Here is a 15,199-nt window from a genome sequence, read left to right as displayed (position 1 = left end):
CTGGCACCTGCAGGCCTACGGCCAGCACGGTTTCCCTCTTCCCAGCCCCTTACGTGCCCCTATGGCCATTCGCATTTCCGTTCACACCCCACAAAGTTCTCATCACGTGACTCTTACTTGTGCAGCTCCACACGAAACTGTCCAAGGCCAGCGCATGAGATGAGATTTCGGGAAGATCGTGACTTCGTTAGGAGAAGCCCATTTGCAGGCGTGTACAGCTATGGAAGAAACCCACTTCCAGGGAGGTTCATATTGGGAAAAGCGCACTTGTGGGGGCGCAGCTTGGCACGGAGTTCGATATATCAAATTTGGGGTGCACGGAAGTTCGATAAACGCCAACAGATTTGCAAAACTTTTGCATGGGATTCCCTAGGGGATTTTACAACTGTTGGATGTAGGCAATAATGCAATATATCCGGGTTCAATATATCTAAGATGGACTGTAACACAAAAATTTTTAAATATTCTGCAAATTCTGAGATACACCGAACGTTGCTTGTTTCATGGCATAAAGCATATGAAAGTTTTAATGCTGTGACTGACAAATGTGTCGAGCTACAAAAAAAATGTTTGCTGTCTCGTAGAAAGCAGCTATTTCTGGGGGTGATACAAAAGCTATTTTTTCTCAAATATTTTGACTGGGAAATACTGGAAAGTACAAGCACATTTGCCCACGTCAGTTAATGATAGGCACTAAAGATGAAATGTGATCCGCAAGAAAAACTGTAAAATGGAAAAATCTACTCGGTTATTGCTTGGCTTTCGAGCATACATCTTGGCACGTGTTATAGTGGCAGGCACCTGATAAGCACCTTCAGTACACCATTCTTAGCCCAGTGTTCATTACACTTCTTGTTTTGCGGGTCACTTTTTCACCACTGCGCCTGAGCTCCTTGCAGTCCTTCTGGCGTGTGCTGTCTGCACTGACCCTTGGGTGCTGTCGCAGGTGTTTGCGGCGCCCGAGAATGCTGCCCTGACCAAGATGGACGCCAGCAACCTGGCCATGGTGATGGCGCCCAACTGCCTGCGCTGCACGTCGGACGACCCGCGGGTCATCTTCGACAACACACGCAAGGAGATGGCCTTTGTGCGAACCCTCATTCAGACGCTAGACACCAGCTTCATGGAGGGCGTCCTATGACCCCCGCCGCCGCCGACGCATGCCAAACCCAGCCGCCCCGAGCGGTGGCGCTGCAAATGCCGGGGCTAGTGCATTGCGCACACGGTGGAAGGTGGTGCGATGCAGATGAGTGGCACTGAAAGGTTGAAGCGGCCAGAGGTGCCAGTGGTGGCAGGTGACGTAGAAAGCTGAGCGATGCTGCGTTACTAAGTTCTGGCTGAGCTCGCGTATCGGCTTTGCATGCGGTGCTGCCATCAGTGGCTTTTACGTACTAGTTCATTTGCTTGTGAGTGATCTGCCTCGTTTATTTCAAGTAACTTGAGGCTCAAAGAGACAAGCATTATTTGAAATTGATTGAACACTGCCACGCAGTATGTCTAATCATTGCAGCTACTTTTAGACAAGGCTCAAGTGCAAAAACTGCCAGTGGCATAGATCAGGGTTTTCCAGGGGCCCCTTGCGGACTGCCATATTTATTTGTGTAATCTGCACATTTTTTTTTCTCTAAAATAAGGCTTCAAAAACGGGGTGGGCACACAGATTAGAAAGAGATTTGCTGCTTATACATTGACCCCCTCCCCTAACTCACACCCCTCGGTGACCAAAAAAATCGATACAATCGCAAAGCCAGCAGTCAGGCAAATAGAGATAAAAGATGAAAAAACGATGCTCTCACGTGCGGGCAGCGCAGCTGATAGCAAACATTTTGGTAGTTTTGGATTCCAGTGCACGCCAGAGGTTACAGGAAGTTTGCTTTTGCAGCTGTTCATCCAGGAAAGCAACCGCCAGCGCGAACAAGCCAGGTGAAACTGGTGTGGCAGTGTCCCCTTGCTCGTTTGCTTAGCACTGGCTTCATTCTCTATGTGCTGCTTGGCTGTGTCGCACTAGTTTGCACTGGCAGGCTGGTGGGGTATTTGTTGAAGTGCACGGGGCGCATGGGACCACCCGGTGCTGCATACACTGAATCATCCCGCCCCCCCAGCTCTGCCATCTCCCAGTATTGCGGAGAAAAGGCTGCGACTCGCGCTTGGCTTGGATGTGTTCGTACTGTGCCGAAGATGCATCTGATGCATCATGGCGCCACAGACCAAAACCCGTGTCATGCAGGCACTTTCAGGCACCCATGCAGAAGCTCAACCGCAAAGCAACAGTTGAGTTTGTGAATGGTTTCGTGAAAGGCATTCCTAAATGCACATCTGGCATAGGCGTAAGACGGACTGGAGCACTGCCAACTTTAACAGCCCACAGTTTGTTGTTGTTAGCTGCGATTGCTGTGGGGCGCTTATACCGTGGGCAACTTGCCAGTGTGCCACATTTACTTTTTATTTTTACTTTTCACACATTTGGAAGATGCTCAGGTAGCACAACACAGCTGTATTATTATCCACTGGTACTCTGTGGGCTGTGTTAACAACTCTTTTTTTTTTCTGTCCTCAAATCTTCCTGCGTTTAGCAGCTGTGAGATGCATTGTGAGACCCTTCTCAGCCAGTCGTGAGGTGGTCGAAGATAGCAAAAGAAAAAAAAAAACGGAAATTGAGGTCTGAAAACGAGATACTCTCAGTAATCTCTCATCTTTTTATCACCAAACTGCACATGACAAGTGCAAAGTAATGTAGTTGAAGAATGTGTACTCACAAGTGCATGCAACTTAAACTATAGTTTGATTTTTGAAACTGTATTGGTGTTGCTTTCTTTCTCGGAACTGTCTCGGACCGTTTCAGATAAGGAGGCACCATCTTTGGTGCGACCCGTAGGACTGAGGCGCGACTCGCATGACTCATACTAGGCAAGTGATGGCCTTGCATTTACTGTACTTGAATGAGATACTGCTGCCAGGTTGCTGGAAGAAGATTCCAGCCTGACAGCTCACTGTAGCAGTTCTCGTGAGCGATCACCGCAGTTGTGCCACTGAATTCACTCAAGTGCAAGCGTTGGATTGTGCCTATGTCATGGCCCTGTGATGGGCCGCGGGCAATTGCCTTGTGGACCGTTGTTTAACTCCGTTTTTTTTTTTTTTTCGCTCACAGATGACTGCGTTTGCTTTGTCGCGACAGAGCTGTTGTTGGTTAGACCCTGTAACGCCTACCTACTTTTCCATCACATCATTGGGGCTTGTGCAATTTTAGGGTGTGGTCACGAGGGAGGCACAAGGCAGCAGAGTTGTTCGCAACGTTGCCTCGCCAAAATTTAACATTTTGGCTGGCTCGTTTTTTTCCTTAATGGCACTACAGCTTCCAGCTGGATGGACTCCAACTTAATCACGCCATGTCCCGAGCACTGCACTTTCTCTCGCTTCCTGCTTGTTCTCGTCAGACATGCTCAGTTTGAGGATGGCAGCGTGTTTTCACGAGGCTGTGTACTTGGAGAGATCTGGGCAGATGTTGGAGAGGAAACGGTTGACTTGAAATAACGCAAGACTCGTTGCCAAGAGGGAGGAATGCGCAGATTAAGTGCGATTTCCTTTGTGCTGTTGCATTGCTTCTATGAGGGGCTGCACAGCATCTCTTTCTCTTTCTTGTCTCACCCACTCACAGTTTTGCCGCAGTTTGTTCTCGGCTTTGTTCTCAACTTTGTTCTGGCAAAGTGGTAGTAAGCAGCTCTGCTTTGTGAGTGTCCTGTGAAGAGCGGAAGGAAAAAGAAAAGGTGAATGATCCCGGCCGCTGCTACCATATTTCGATGGAGGCGAAATGTGAATATGCCTGTGTGCTGTGCAGTGTCAGCGCATGGTGAACAACTCCAGTTGGAAAGGGAATAAGCAAATAGGCGAAAAGTGCTAAGCATTTCGTGCAAGGATAGTGCTGACTGCGGCTAGGTACCATTCTGGCCCGTTGTGTTCCAAGGGTTATGGCAGAGCGTCACTGGACTGCAAGTACTGCTCTTGCAGCGTATTTGGTTAGATCATGTTTACTTGGCGCTTGCGGAAAATTAGGGCAGCGTGAGCCTTAACTGCAACTGAACAAAATGCATTCATGCACTTTGAGCATGTCTCTGATGCACTCAGCTGCTTGCAGGCTTGCCGTGCATTGTGTAGCGTGGTGGCTAAAACGTTCTCTCTTTAAAAATTCAGGACCGCCCGAACCAGTTTATTCTGTAATAACGTTACGTTTTTTAAATTAAGAGACAGGAGTATAAAGCTGTGTTATACCAGCATAGTTTAGCCTCTCAGTTTTTCAATTATAATGTAAAAGAAGTCCAGCCTACTTGTGAGTGAAAAGTAAGTGTTCAGAAAAATGTAGTCGAAAGGAACTATAGTTTCTCTTTTTTTTTTTCCCGGTGCATATACACTATTGCCACTTTTTTAAACTGGCTGTACTGCAGCTGTTGTAGTTAAAACAGCTGCTCAAATCATGTTGATCATGCTGCGGCATGTTGCGGCACTGTGTTAAATGCCGCTCTGCTGCACGTGCAGCGCAAGCAGCTTAAAAAAATGCCTATGAACGGCTTTTTAGGTAATGCGGGAAAATTATGTTTGTATTGCACAGTGTGAGAGTCAGCAGCTGTCCAAAATGCTTTTTCCTTTTTCAGTGTTTCAGTGACTGATGCATTGTTAGCATGCTAAGGTTTTCGTGACAGCAAAGGAAAGCAGCGTTGCTCTCGGGCACAGTGCAAGGAAATTCTCCTCCTAAAACAGGGTAAGGGAGCAATGCGACTGTTCCTCTGCCACTTTTACACATTGGCATGGCTGGGAAAAAAAGAAATGCTCACTTCACAACAATCGTCGCCGTTATCCAGCTTTGTGCAAGCATTGCTTTCACTGTAATTTAGTACAATGTAATTTTTTTCTCAACTTAGGCACAAAGACTTAATTCTGTAGCTTGCTCTCTGGCAGACATTGACCAGGGGGTGACTGAGCGGCTAGACAGTAATGCCGCATCTGTTTTGAACAATGTGCAATGATGCAAGCTCTATCGAGTCTCGTGGAGGAAGCAAGTCTCAGATGCTGTGACAACCACGGGGATGGGGTCAAATGTTGACACAGCAATTGGTTCGTCTTATAAAGTGAGTTTATATTGCTGTTACACCTGTGTTAGCCATGACTTATGCACAGCACCATTTTATGTAGTCTTTGCTAGGTGAACTGTTTGGCTACAATAGTAGGATACAACTAAAAAAGCAGCAGTTAACACTGGGCCACGATCCGCGGCATACTGTATTACTCCGCTAGCCAGTCACAAAAGTAAATGAAATCAGTTGTTTAATGTTTGAATTTGTTAAACAAGCCAGGCATCAAAATTCTAGAGCTTATAACTCTTTTCTCGTGATTAGCTTCTTGTTTAAATGACGAGAGAAGTTTTAACAGCGGACTACTTTTTTTTGTCGTGGAGGAATTCTGTGTGGCGGTCCTAAATGTGGGCGGAGCTTCACTGCAGACTTAAGTTGTATCAGACTATAGGTGTCCAGACATATACACTTGTCTACATACTGCACAGTCATCATACGAGTCGCATCATTCACAGTGTATAGTACCACATTTGTTAGTGTGCACATAAAAATCAGCTCATGCATGTTGCATGGTCATCTATCTGCTCTATCAATCATAGTCAGTTACGCACTACTTCAGGTAGGCAGACATGGTTTCGAAGCTTATTGTGCACAGACCATCTTCTTTTCATTGTTGTGATGGTTTTTCTGTTTGTCGTCATTCTTGTCTCGCTTTCCTCCTGTTCTCTTTGACAGTGAGTCCATGTGTGAGATTTGTGTACGAGCTCTGTGTAGTGGGTTTGCTACCAGTGCTGCTGGTTTAGGCATGTACGAGTGCTTGACCAGCGTTTTTTTTTTAACCATCAGCTGCAATAACTATGAGTTGCTGGTGCCTAGCGCTGGCAGCAAACACTGCTTGGCAATGTTTTCCGATGGTGTCCCTAAGTGCCCCGTTGTGTTGCTCGTTTCTGTGCCGGTCGCCGTTCTTTTGCTCTTTTAATTTCATTGAAGGTGGGTGGCTCTTAAAACATGAGAGAAAGGTTTCAAAGTGTGTTACTTAATGTTTTTTAATGTTTGGAAAGTCTGTCTTGCCTGCATTGAATGCAGAGTGTGCTGTTAATTCACCCTCCTGTGGCATTTACTTGGATATACTTACTTTTTGATTTGTTTCTCTGGATTGCCCCATGACACAGAAGTCTTCTTACCATGACTTAGTAGTCATGGACAATAAGTTACAAATTGTGGAAACGATTTATAGACGGGTGATTTTTGTGACATTTTGTTACAAAGGGAAAAAAACTTTGTCAGTTATTTCTTTCCATGTTGCAAACAGGTATGTATGTTGGCATGCCACTTGTTTGCGAGTCTTCTGCTGTCATTTTTACAGTGGCAAACCAACTGAGTGAGCCTGACATTTTTTTTTTACCAAACTGCCGTGGCCATCCGTTGTCATTTCAAGTACTGAGGTGACCGAATGTCTCACCCACTGTTGCAAAACATAGTCCTGCCACAAGTTGCTGCTACTTGGTAGCCTACATAAAGCCTATCCCCTGCTGGACTCTGTTGTAGTGCTCAACTTGTATGGCTACTTGGTCACACCTGGGAGCAGGTGCCGTGGGATCGTAACTGTGGGTGCTGATGCTGTTACAACTGGCAAAGTGTGTTTGCCAATGTGGGCACGAAGCGTTTGTCATGCTTCGGTGTGGTAGATGTTGGTTTTGGGCCAAGAAGCCACGTTGTAGATCTGTTGGGTGCTGCTGCCCTGTGTCGCTCTCACTGTGCTCACCCATCTGTGTGCTGCCGTGCTGGTAGAATCGTGCATTGTTGAACACCTACCCATCTTGAGTCTGTGGGAAGGTTTCCTAATGGCACCAAATGACAGTGCTTTTAATAGACGTGACAAGGTTCTCCTGTTCCCTGTGACCACATTTAACGGTGGTGCTGCTTTTTAAACTGACATGCTTAACGGAACCTGGCGATGACGCACAAGCTCAGTGCCATTGCCTGTGTGCTAAGTACGAAATCCTGTGCAGAACAGAGTAGAGGCTGCCATCAGACTGCCCACATTGACCACAACAAAAGTTTTAGCACACCGTTAGGCTGGGATTTTCAGTCAGTTTGACTTGCCCACGCATCCTAGAGCATAGTGTCGGAGTCTGTTCCACTGCATTTCTCCCCTGTACTTTCAAAAAGAGGCGGGCTTTGTGCAGGCAGTGCTGACCTGATGCCAAACGACATCGGTTCGGCCATTGTGGGCTTGTCAAACGGAAGTCATGTCACCAGTGCTGCCAAAGGACAGATTCAAGCGTTTGATGTATCCCAGTCCTCTCAGTGTGACTGCATTTAACCGAGCACAGGGAGGTAGTATTTGGCACAAAGGCTGGCATACACGAGCGCTGCTTGGAAACCATGCGGGCGTCACACCACTTGGCATTGTGCTTGATACTGGTGCCATCACCTTCAGTTTTGAAACAAAGAGAATGTGCACCTCTTCCAGTATTATGCCAGGTCTTCAATTCAGAAACCAATGCCTGTGTGGACGGACAGGTTTCAGTGGGGCAGATCTTTCACCTGCGCTGACTTACTTAGGGGAAAGTTTCGAGGAGTGGGGTAGGAAGTGCTGTGGAGTTGGATTGACATGCTTTTTGGACACTTGCATATCTGTAGTGTTTGCCAGGCTACACCATTTCTGTGTTAACGCTTCCTGTTCTCAAAGACCGGGGTCATTTTCCCGGTCCTGGCTGATGAAGGCAAATCTCCCACAAGTCGAGACTTGTTTGTTTTTGATCAACACATGCCGCGTCGAACAACTACATTGACACCTGATGTGTTCCCCCAGCGTTCTGGCTGTCATCATATTCATTGAAGCGTTCATATTAGGTGCTTTGCTGCTGTATAAAAATGGTGGATGCTTGCGAGGGAGGGGTGTACATCTGTGCAAGACCCCGTCAAGAAAGAGCACTTTTCATTTGTTGAAGGTGGGATGTCTCAGTCGTGTCATTTCCTGCAGCCTCTGATCTTGTGGGAATCATTTTCCGCTGTCATCGTCTTGGCGGCTGCATCATGTGACCAATCAGTGGTTGCGACTGCTTGCTGTAAGTTAAAAGCTTGTCTCATTGCGTTTAGCCTAACACCTTTTATCATAGACTTAACCTTGTTGCTATGCCAGTTTGTGCTAGGCATATATTGTTTTCAGCTACCAATTGTGTAAAGACATGCATGGCCACGTGCAAAGTTATGCGACTGTGAGCAGCTACAGCTTCTTGCGTTGATGCGCATAGCTGCCTATGTTTTGCTGCAAATTGTGCTGCAGTTCTTTGCTGTAGCACATTTGAAATTTCAGTAACTTTTCGCCTGAGTTTGCCAACACAAACTGTCACTGACAGCTCGTTACTGCACTAGGAAGGTACTGGGGTAGGAAAAGAGACTCACACACAATGAAGAACACCATGATTTGTTGGCAAGCTGGTCTTGGGTGAGTGGGTGTTACCCACGGCTAGTGCATTGGCGGCAGCGTCCGCTTACTGTTGTGCCTGTGACGGGGTCGTGCTTCTCATCTACAGTGGTGTCAGCCACAAGTGTTCACAGGGCCCGTTGGGGTCTACTGTGCCAAGTTTGATCAGTGTAGCTTGTGGTAGCAACTTAGTGGCCTGGTCACTTAGTGAACAGATGCTCGGATGCCTTTTTGCGCCCCTCGAGTAAAGTTCTAGTCCTGTTGTGTCCCGACGTTTGCGTTTTTTTTAGAGCGTTTTTTTTTTTTTTTGCCATTATGAAGGAAGGGGGCTTTGCATTGCGTGGCATCGTTCTTATATGGTACATCCTGTTATAGAGCCTGCTTAAAAATACTCTAGCAAAGGCAATTCATCAATGTATGTATTTATTCCACATGACAATACAATGTACAGTCTGTTTTAGTGACAATAAAGAGAGTCTGCAAACCATTCTAACTGCCTGTGTTGTGTCTAAAAAATCGGGTGAGTGATGCTGCAGCCCGAAAAATTCGCCGTTACCAGGTCGGTGAAGGTGATGAGGTAAAGACGCCGGGAAAGTGGGAGTGGCCATGGCAACACTAATTTTGATGAGTCATTCAGAACTAGTCTGAATGGTTAATTAGGCGATATAAGGGAGTAAAAAAACTTTACCACTCTAAAGGCCAACAGCGGTGTTTTTTTTTTTTTTCTCGCAATCAGTTGGAGACGGCCCGCGTTCGGGCCAGCTCTCGGCGCCTTTTCCTCGTCCGAGTGCGGCGTAGCAACAGGTCCAGGGAAAAGGCATGAAGACTGCTCCGAACACAGCACGTGAGACACCGTGCAACAGGATCACCAAGCAGCTCCGGAAGGGTGCGCGAATCAAAGTAAACAGCGTATGCGTACGCAGGAGGACGTGCGAGATCCGATGTCCTCACGGAATCTGGGCGATTCCATTGCGCGCCCGAAGGGAGGGGGAGAGCGGCCAGAAGTGGCCGCCAAGTGTAGCCACTGCACCTCCCTCCCCTCCGACGGAGAGGCGCTGGTGAGCGCAGCCCGAGCAACGAGGAATGCTGGGAAGTCGTCTGGCCGCACAGCTCCCGAGTGATCTTCGTTTCCAGCCATAGCGTTGTACTGGAGGTTCGAAAAGTTTTCTTTGGTTTCGTCGAAGCCTTCGACGATAATGTAATGATCGTTCCCGACCGGCAAGCATCTTACGAGCATGGAAGGAGACGTGAATGGTAGGTGTGCCGACGCTAGTTGGCAGACTGCTGCGAAGCAGCACTCTCGAAGTGTTGGGGCACGGGCACTTTCCACTGCGTTCCCCGCCGATGGGTTGACAGTGTTTCGGGGTTCCCCGGGCCGCCAGAAACCGACTGGCGAGTTCTGGTAGCCTCTGTGAGTCGCGTCCGAGTGTTGTGTCCGGCAGCGGGCGACTGGAACGTCTTTGACTGCTGTCACGATGACCCCGATTTCCCCTGTCTCGCAGGCACCAAGACACTGGTCTTCAGGAGCGAATGCTTCACTTCGACAACGGTGAGTGCAGCTCGGAGGCCGAGACCCGGGCCCCGGCGGACGTTCGCCGGTCCGAACGCGTCGTTGGCGTTCTTGGCGGCGGCGCCATGTATGATGTAGCTAGCCGCCGCGCGATCGTGCACTCGGCCACCATCGTTGCTGGTCGTGAAGGGGGCTCTCTGTCGCGTCGTGCTGTGCAGGCGGATGGCGAACCCCCGCGAAAGCGTCAGCGGACCTCGGAGGACTTCATCTCCTTCTGCAAGTTCATCCTCGAGTACGAGAACTACGAGAGCATCAAGCAGGAGGAACTGCGAGAGAAGGCCGCCAGCCCTTCGGACAGCTCGGCGGACAGCGTCGACAGCGTCAAGCGAGAAGACGGCGAACAGGGTGGGTTAAACGTTCCATCGCCCAGGCTTGTGGGTTGCGAGGACGTCGAACGTCTTGCGATCGGACTCGAGCTTACACTAGCCCTGAACCCAAGTGTCATCTCCAGGGGCAGACAGCCCGATACTCGTGTTCGGCCCTCGGGCCCCTGAGAAGTTTCAATGGCGGATGCGGTTTCACGTTAACGAAACACGCTGATTGCTGCGGCGGGCTCTTCTGTTAGGAGTTAGTGCGGTTGGTTACGGCAGGGTTCAGTCGTCTACGTTTCCTCGACGTAGGCGCTCGACGCCTAGGTGTCGGGTAGCGGAACTCTGCTCGACCGGTGCCCAGTCGCGGAGCACATCTCTTTCGACTACGCTTGTGTGAAAAACGGTGGCAAGCTCACGCTACAGCTCCAGTAATCACCGGTTACACTGACGCACTGGTGGCTGAAACCAACACGCATCAGCTGAGCTCAATCCTTTCTTGGCTGTTCGAAAAGCTTTCGCCAGAGGTAGTGTAGAACCTCGCTTAACCGAAAGAGCAGTGTTAGGGGGTAAAATAGGACCTAGTCAATATTCTTTTAGTTATGAAACGCCAGTCCAGATCTTACAGAAGTGGCACTCTGTCGTGAAGCGCTTAAGAACCCATGGTTCAGTCGAGGCTTTGTTTTTGGGAGTAGACTAGAGTTTCCAGTCGTATCCGCGATTGAAAAAAAAAAAAAGAAACTGTCACAGAAGCTTCCCACGGTCGAGCAGGTGCTGTGAATTGCAACTGTATTCTGTGACAACGAGATTGTGCTTTCAGTTTCTGAACGGAATGGTTCCTAAACCAGGGTGGCAGGAGGCTAGGCTCTGTCCTTCAGTGGCTGGTGTAGAGGATGTGCGGAGGCTTGTGGTTGTTATCCCCAGATGCAAGGTATTGGCTGTGCACGCCCTGTCAGTTGAGGACATGATTCTGAACTAGAAAACATGGCTAGTGTGAGTCTCTTAACATGTACTGCTGGGCATGAGGGGGCACTCTGTGGGCCGTGGGCCTTGCTCGAGACTAGAACTCGCTAATGCAGCTGCTTGTGAATGCAAAACTGCAAATGTGTGCTGACATCTTGTTACGCATCAGGGACCCTCTGCTACAGTGTGAATTAATCCAGTGCTGCCCAATGTGAGTGGCACCTTAATAGTGCAACTCTGTGCCTTGGTGTGCGCTGCACATCCAGTGTCTGCCATTGGATTGTTCAGTTAGTGGAGGGGACAGCACTCATTTGTTTTGCTTGTGCAATGCCAGAGAAGGCTTCAGGCATTGTAGCAAAACCTAGCTGCTGTTGGTAGCAGCAAGCCTGCTGTCATTAGGTTGTGCGACGTGTAGGGACCAATAGCATACCTCCCTCACGACTATGCTATGCAGGGGCAGTGTTGATGCATTTTTCTGGCTCACTTCCCTGGTTATTCTCCCCCTAGTGCCTTATTTTCTTGCCTTCCCGCATTTGGAAAGCATTCTGAAAACCAAGTGCAACTGCAGTCGTGGCCTCAGCGTTTCCCTGTGTATTTTAGATGCTCTCTGTGCCTTCCGCTACAATGCCCAACTCTCACTTCGACTTCAGAGGGGCACTGTACGTGTGCCATGTTTGTCGTACTCGTGTTTGCTTCCTGGCAACTTCATTCTCGAAAAAGCGTGCATGTTGCCATGTCCAAAACCTTTCATAACTTGCCATCGGTGACAAGCTCTAAAAGCCCTCCGTAGAGGTGAAAGTGGTTGTGAGGAATGCGGCGACATTGCTACTGCACATTACCCTTCTGTTTCGCTGCTAGCTTTTCACATTTAGGTTCCTCAGGTGAATGTTTTCCAGGTTGTTCATTCTAGCCACATCACATGGATCATAATGGATTGGGTGGACTTACAGCAGCAGTTTGCCCTATTTTTTCAATATGCATGGCTCACACTGCGAGAAACTGTGTGGCTGCAGTACACCACCGCCGAGTGCAGCTGTGTAGATTTAGTTCCCGGCTGCAGCAGTTGCGTTTTGACAGACACAAATTACAGAAATGCCTTTGTGATGAGATTTCAGTGCACTCCAGGTGTTCAAAATTAACCCTGAGTCCTCTACTACGGAGGGCCTCATACCTGAGCTTTGGCACATTAGTTGCGAGCAATTAATGTTGTTGACTGTCGGTGAGGAGTAGCAAGGAACTCTAATATTTCATTGCGCTGCGGGTCTTCTTGTGTTTGTCTAACCGTCAAGCCTTTACCTTCTTGAAAACATTTCACAACTTTTGTGACTGTGCGTCGACATCTGTCTAGCTCTCTTGCACAGAGATGGTTGCATCGTTTTTTGTAAGACAGGAGGCCTGACAGCAGTAACTTGTAATAGTTTGTAGAGTTGTGTAGAATAAGGTAATTTAATGCCTTTCCTAAGCGTGGATGATGAAGAGCTGCATGCACAAGGTGTAGCACAACATTAAAAACCTAGCACCTATCTTGATTACACCCCATACTGCTAGTGTGTTAACTGGTATCACCACAGTTTCACAATCAGGTACAGTACTGACACATAGCCCACATGGCACGGTACATTCCTGCTAAAAAGATTTCATTCGGAGCAAGACTGGTTTAAGCATATTGCTTGATAGTTCAGCTTGGACCTACGTGTTTTGACACATTATGGACGACAGCAGTCATGCCGAAACACATGTACATAGCACCCCAAGCTTGAATAGAGCATTCAGTGGGTGGTGCTCAGGCAGAGCAAAGAAAACAACACATGGTATTCAGAAACAGTGCTTATTCACAAGAGTCACATACATAGAAGCCACATGTAAACAAATACTAAGCTTGACTCCAGCAGCCACTGTCAGAATGTCGCTTGCTATGCTGTGAAATTCGCTTCTTGCATCACACCTGGCTAACTCGTACCCCTCAATACCTTTGGTGGAGCCCAAATGGTAATCACTTCCACTATTAGCCAGTGCTCTCTGTGTGCTTCATTTGCTTTAAAAAGAAACATCTTTGAGCCACCTGTAGGTCAATGCCCCCATGAGTGGCGAGTGACATTGACCTGAAAGGTCCGTAAGGTCGCATAGGTGCAACAGTCTGGCAGGCTGTGGGTGAACTGTCCTTTTTACACAGTCATCTCTCTTGGTGTCACTCTACTAGCTGACAAGCTACTTGCAGAAAATGTCCTCTTTAACATTGGTTACCTGGATATTGCCGATGAAATGAGTGTCACTCTGCCTGCTGCCGCCACCGGGGGGGTTGATGAGCCAAAGTGGGGGCAAGTGGTGCGACGTGTTGTCGGTGCGATCCGTGCCTTCTCTCGTTGGTCTTGTGCAGGAGGAGGCCCCTTGTCCGACGTTCCGGCGGCATTGGCGGACGACGACTCGCACGACCTGATCACCTGCTTCTGCCTGAAGCCCTTCGCGGGGCGGCCCATGATTGAGTGCTCCGAGTGCCTCACCTGGATTCACCTGTCCTGTGCCAAGATACGGCGCAACAACATTCCCGATGAGTTCACCTGTCAACGCTGCCGCGAGGCCAAGCACACAACGCGGCGCTCGCAACGAATACGGGCCGGCGGGACAACGCCCCCGCAGAGGCGGCGGCCCTCGACGTGACACCGGTGTGACTACAATGGTGTGCGTGGCGGTGCGCCAGACTCTCGACTGTGTGGGAGGGCACGCGCGCCGACACTCTAGTCCCTGGGCCCCCGCGGCGCAGCCGTTGTACAGACTCGCGGTGTGTCTCGGGGCGCGTTCCTCCCCTGCCCCCGAGGGCAGGCCTCTCTGTGGGGTGGGGGCGCCTGTGTGTGTGTGTGTGCGCGGAGAAGCTGAGATAAAAAGAGCTTGGCTGTTTGGCACACCACCGACTTACCTGAACCGTCTCGGTCAGGGGGGTGCACTTCCTCGGGTTTGAGCGGATGCACCCGCTTGGTCTAACTGCCGCCTGGTTTTTGTTTCAAGCAGTTCAGCTGGCGAGAGGCAGCCATCTTTTGCAAGCTTTAAGTTTTTGCAGATGTGTATTTATGGACTCTGCCTCTTTATAGGCAGTGCCTCCAAACAGACATGCCCTTCAAGGGTGTGACTTAAGCTGAGCCACATGTGGCTGCTGGCGGTTTTAAGACCAGCAGACTGGCAAGCACCAGCAGGGCAATAATTCTAGTTAGCTTGTTAGCCGCTTGTTCCTAAATACTGGTGCAAAAGTCATGCTTGAAGCTTTTTTTTTTTACTTTATAAAAAAGCAAAAGTATATAAAAGCTCCGGTGTGCTGTGAAACCCTGTTGTACGCTCGGTTCTGTTTGTTTGGCCCACTTGTCTGCATTTACACCTCTTATTCCAGTGCTCTTTCACAGTACAAATAGTGGAGGATGTGGTTTTCAGTATTTTTTGCACAGTAAGGTGGCAGAACATGGGCATCCAAGAATTTTTTACAGTTGTAGAGTGCGGTGTTTATTACTGGTGTGTTGCAAGCTTAGGCTGCACATACTGCAACCACATTCTCCATTTCATGCATTTCAGTGCATCATAGTAGAAACAGTACATGCATGACTGCATGTCATTGTCCCCCTTTCTTTGGTGCACTGCAAGCCCGATGCAAGCAAAACCTTGCCACATTCAAAACTTGCTCAAAGCAGTCATTTAGAAGACAGCAATCGGACATTTCAGTGGGAGTCTCTCTGAATCTTGTAAAAAAGGAAAGGGAAACCACGCCTGTGCGCTTTTTAAATTCTGCCTAGTCTCTCTGCTGATTGGGAAATGAAACCCCAGTTGAATGTACATATTAGCACATATAATGTTTGCATATGGTACCAAAAGCAGGCAA

General features: G+C 48.7%; 2 protein-coding genes across 5 annotated transcripts in view; both read left to right on the top strand.

Moving 5' to 3' along the window:
- The window catches only part of RhoGAP93B (MyTH4 and RhoGAP_KIAA1688 domain-containing protein RhoGAP93B), a 39,863-nt gene extending 30,874 nt beyond the window's left edge, over positions 1-8,989 (top strand). For 2 of the 4 annotated variants that reach the window (XM_077644109.1, XM_077644107.1), the window contains one exon: positions 947-8,989. In XM_077644109.1, the coding sequence (XP_077500235.1) occupies positions 947-1,141 (195 nt within the window). In that variant the 3' untranslated portion in view covers positions 1,142-8,989. The remainder of the gene's footprint in view (positions 1-946) is intronic. The other 2 variants (XM_077644108.1, XM_077644106.1) reach the window with 1 other exon arrangement.
- A 241-nt stretch (positions 8,990-9,230) lies between these two features.
- On the top strand, positions 9,231-14,656 carry LOC144111026 (uncharacterized). The gene is made up of 4 exons (XM_077644114.1): positions 9,231-9,750; positions 9,999-10,045; positions 10,225-10,411; positions 13,715-14,656. The coding sequence occupies exons 1-4, from the start codon at positions 9,732-9,734 to the stop codon at positions 13,993-13,995; spliced, it is 534 nt and encodes a 177-aa protein (XP_077500240.1). The 5' UTR covers positions 9,231-9,731; the 3' UTR covers positions 13,996-14,656.
- The last annotated feature ends 543 nt before the right edge of the window (positions 14,657-15,199 follow it).

Source organism: Amblyomma americanum, chromosome 11 (assembly GCF_052857255.1).
Source record: "Amblyomma americanum isolate KBUSLIRL-KWMA chromosome 11, ASM5285725v1, whole genome shotgun sequence".
Taxonomy (NCBI): Eukaryota; Metazoa; Arthropoda; class Arachnida; order Ixodida; family Ixodidae; genus Amblyomma; species Amblyomma americanum.
This window is presented reverse-complemented; position numbering and strand designations above follow the sequence as displayed.

What these genes read in the sequence shown, in the direction of transcription:
- LOC144111026 (XM_077644114.1), top strand. An exon ending in AATGCTTCACTTCGACAACG is followed by an intron (nt 10,046 to 10,224) that starts GTGAGTGCAGCT and finishes CGTGCTGTGCAG; the next exon opens with GCGGATGGCGAACCCCCGCG. An exon ending in GCGAGAAGACGGCGAACAGG is followed by an intron (nt 10,412 to 13,714) that starts GTGGGTTAAACG and finishes GGTCTTGTGCAG; the next exon opens with GAGGAGGCCCCTTGTCCGAC.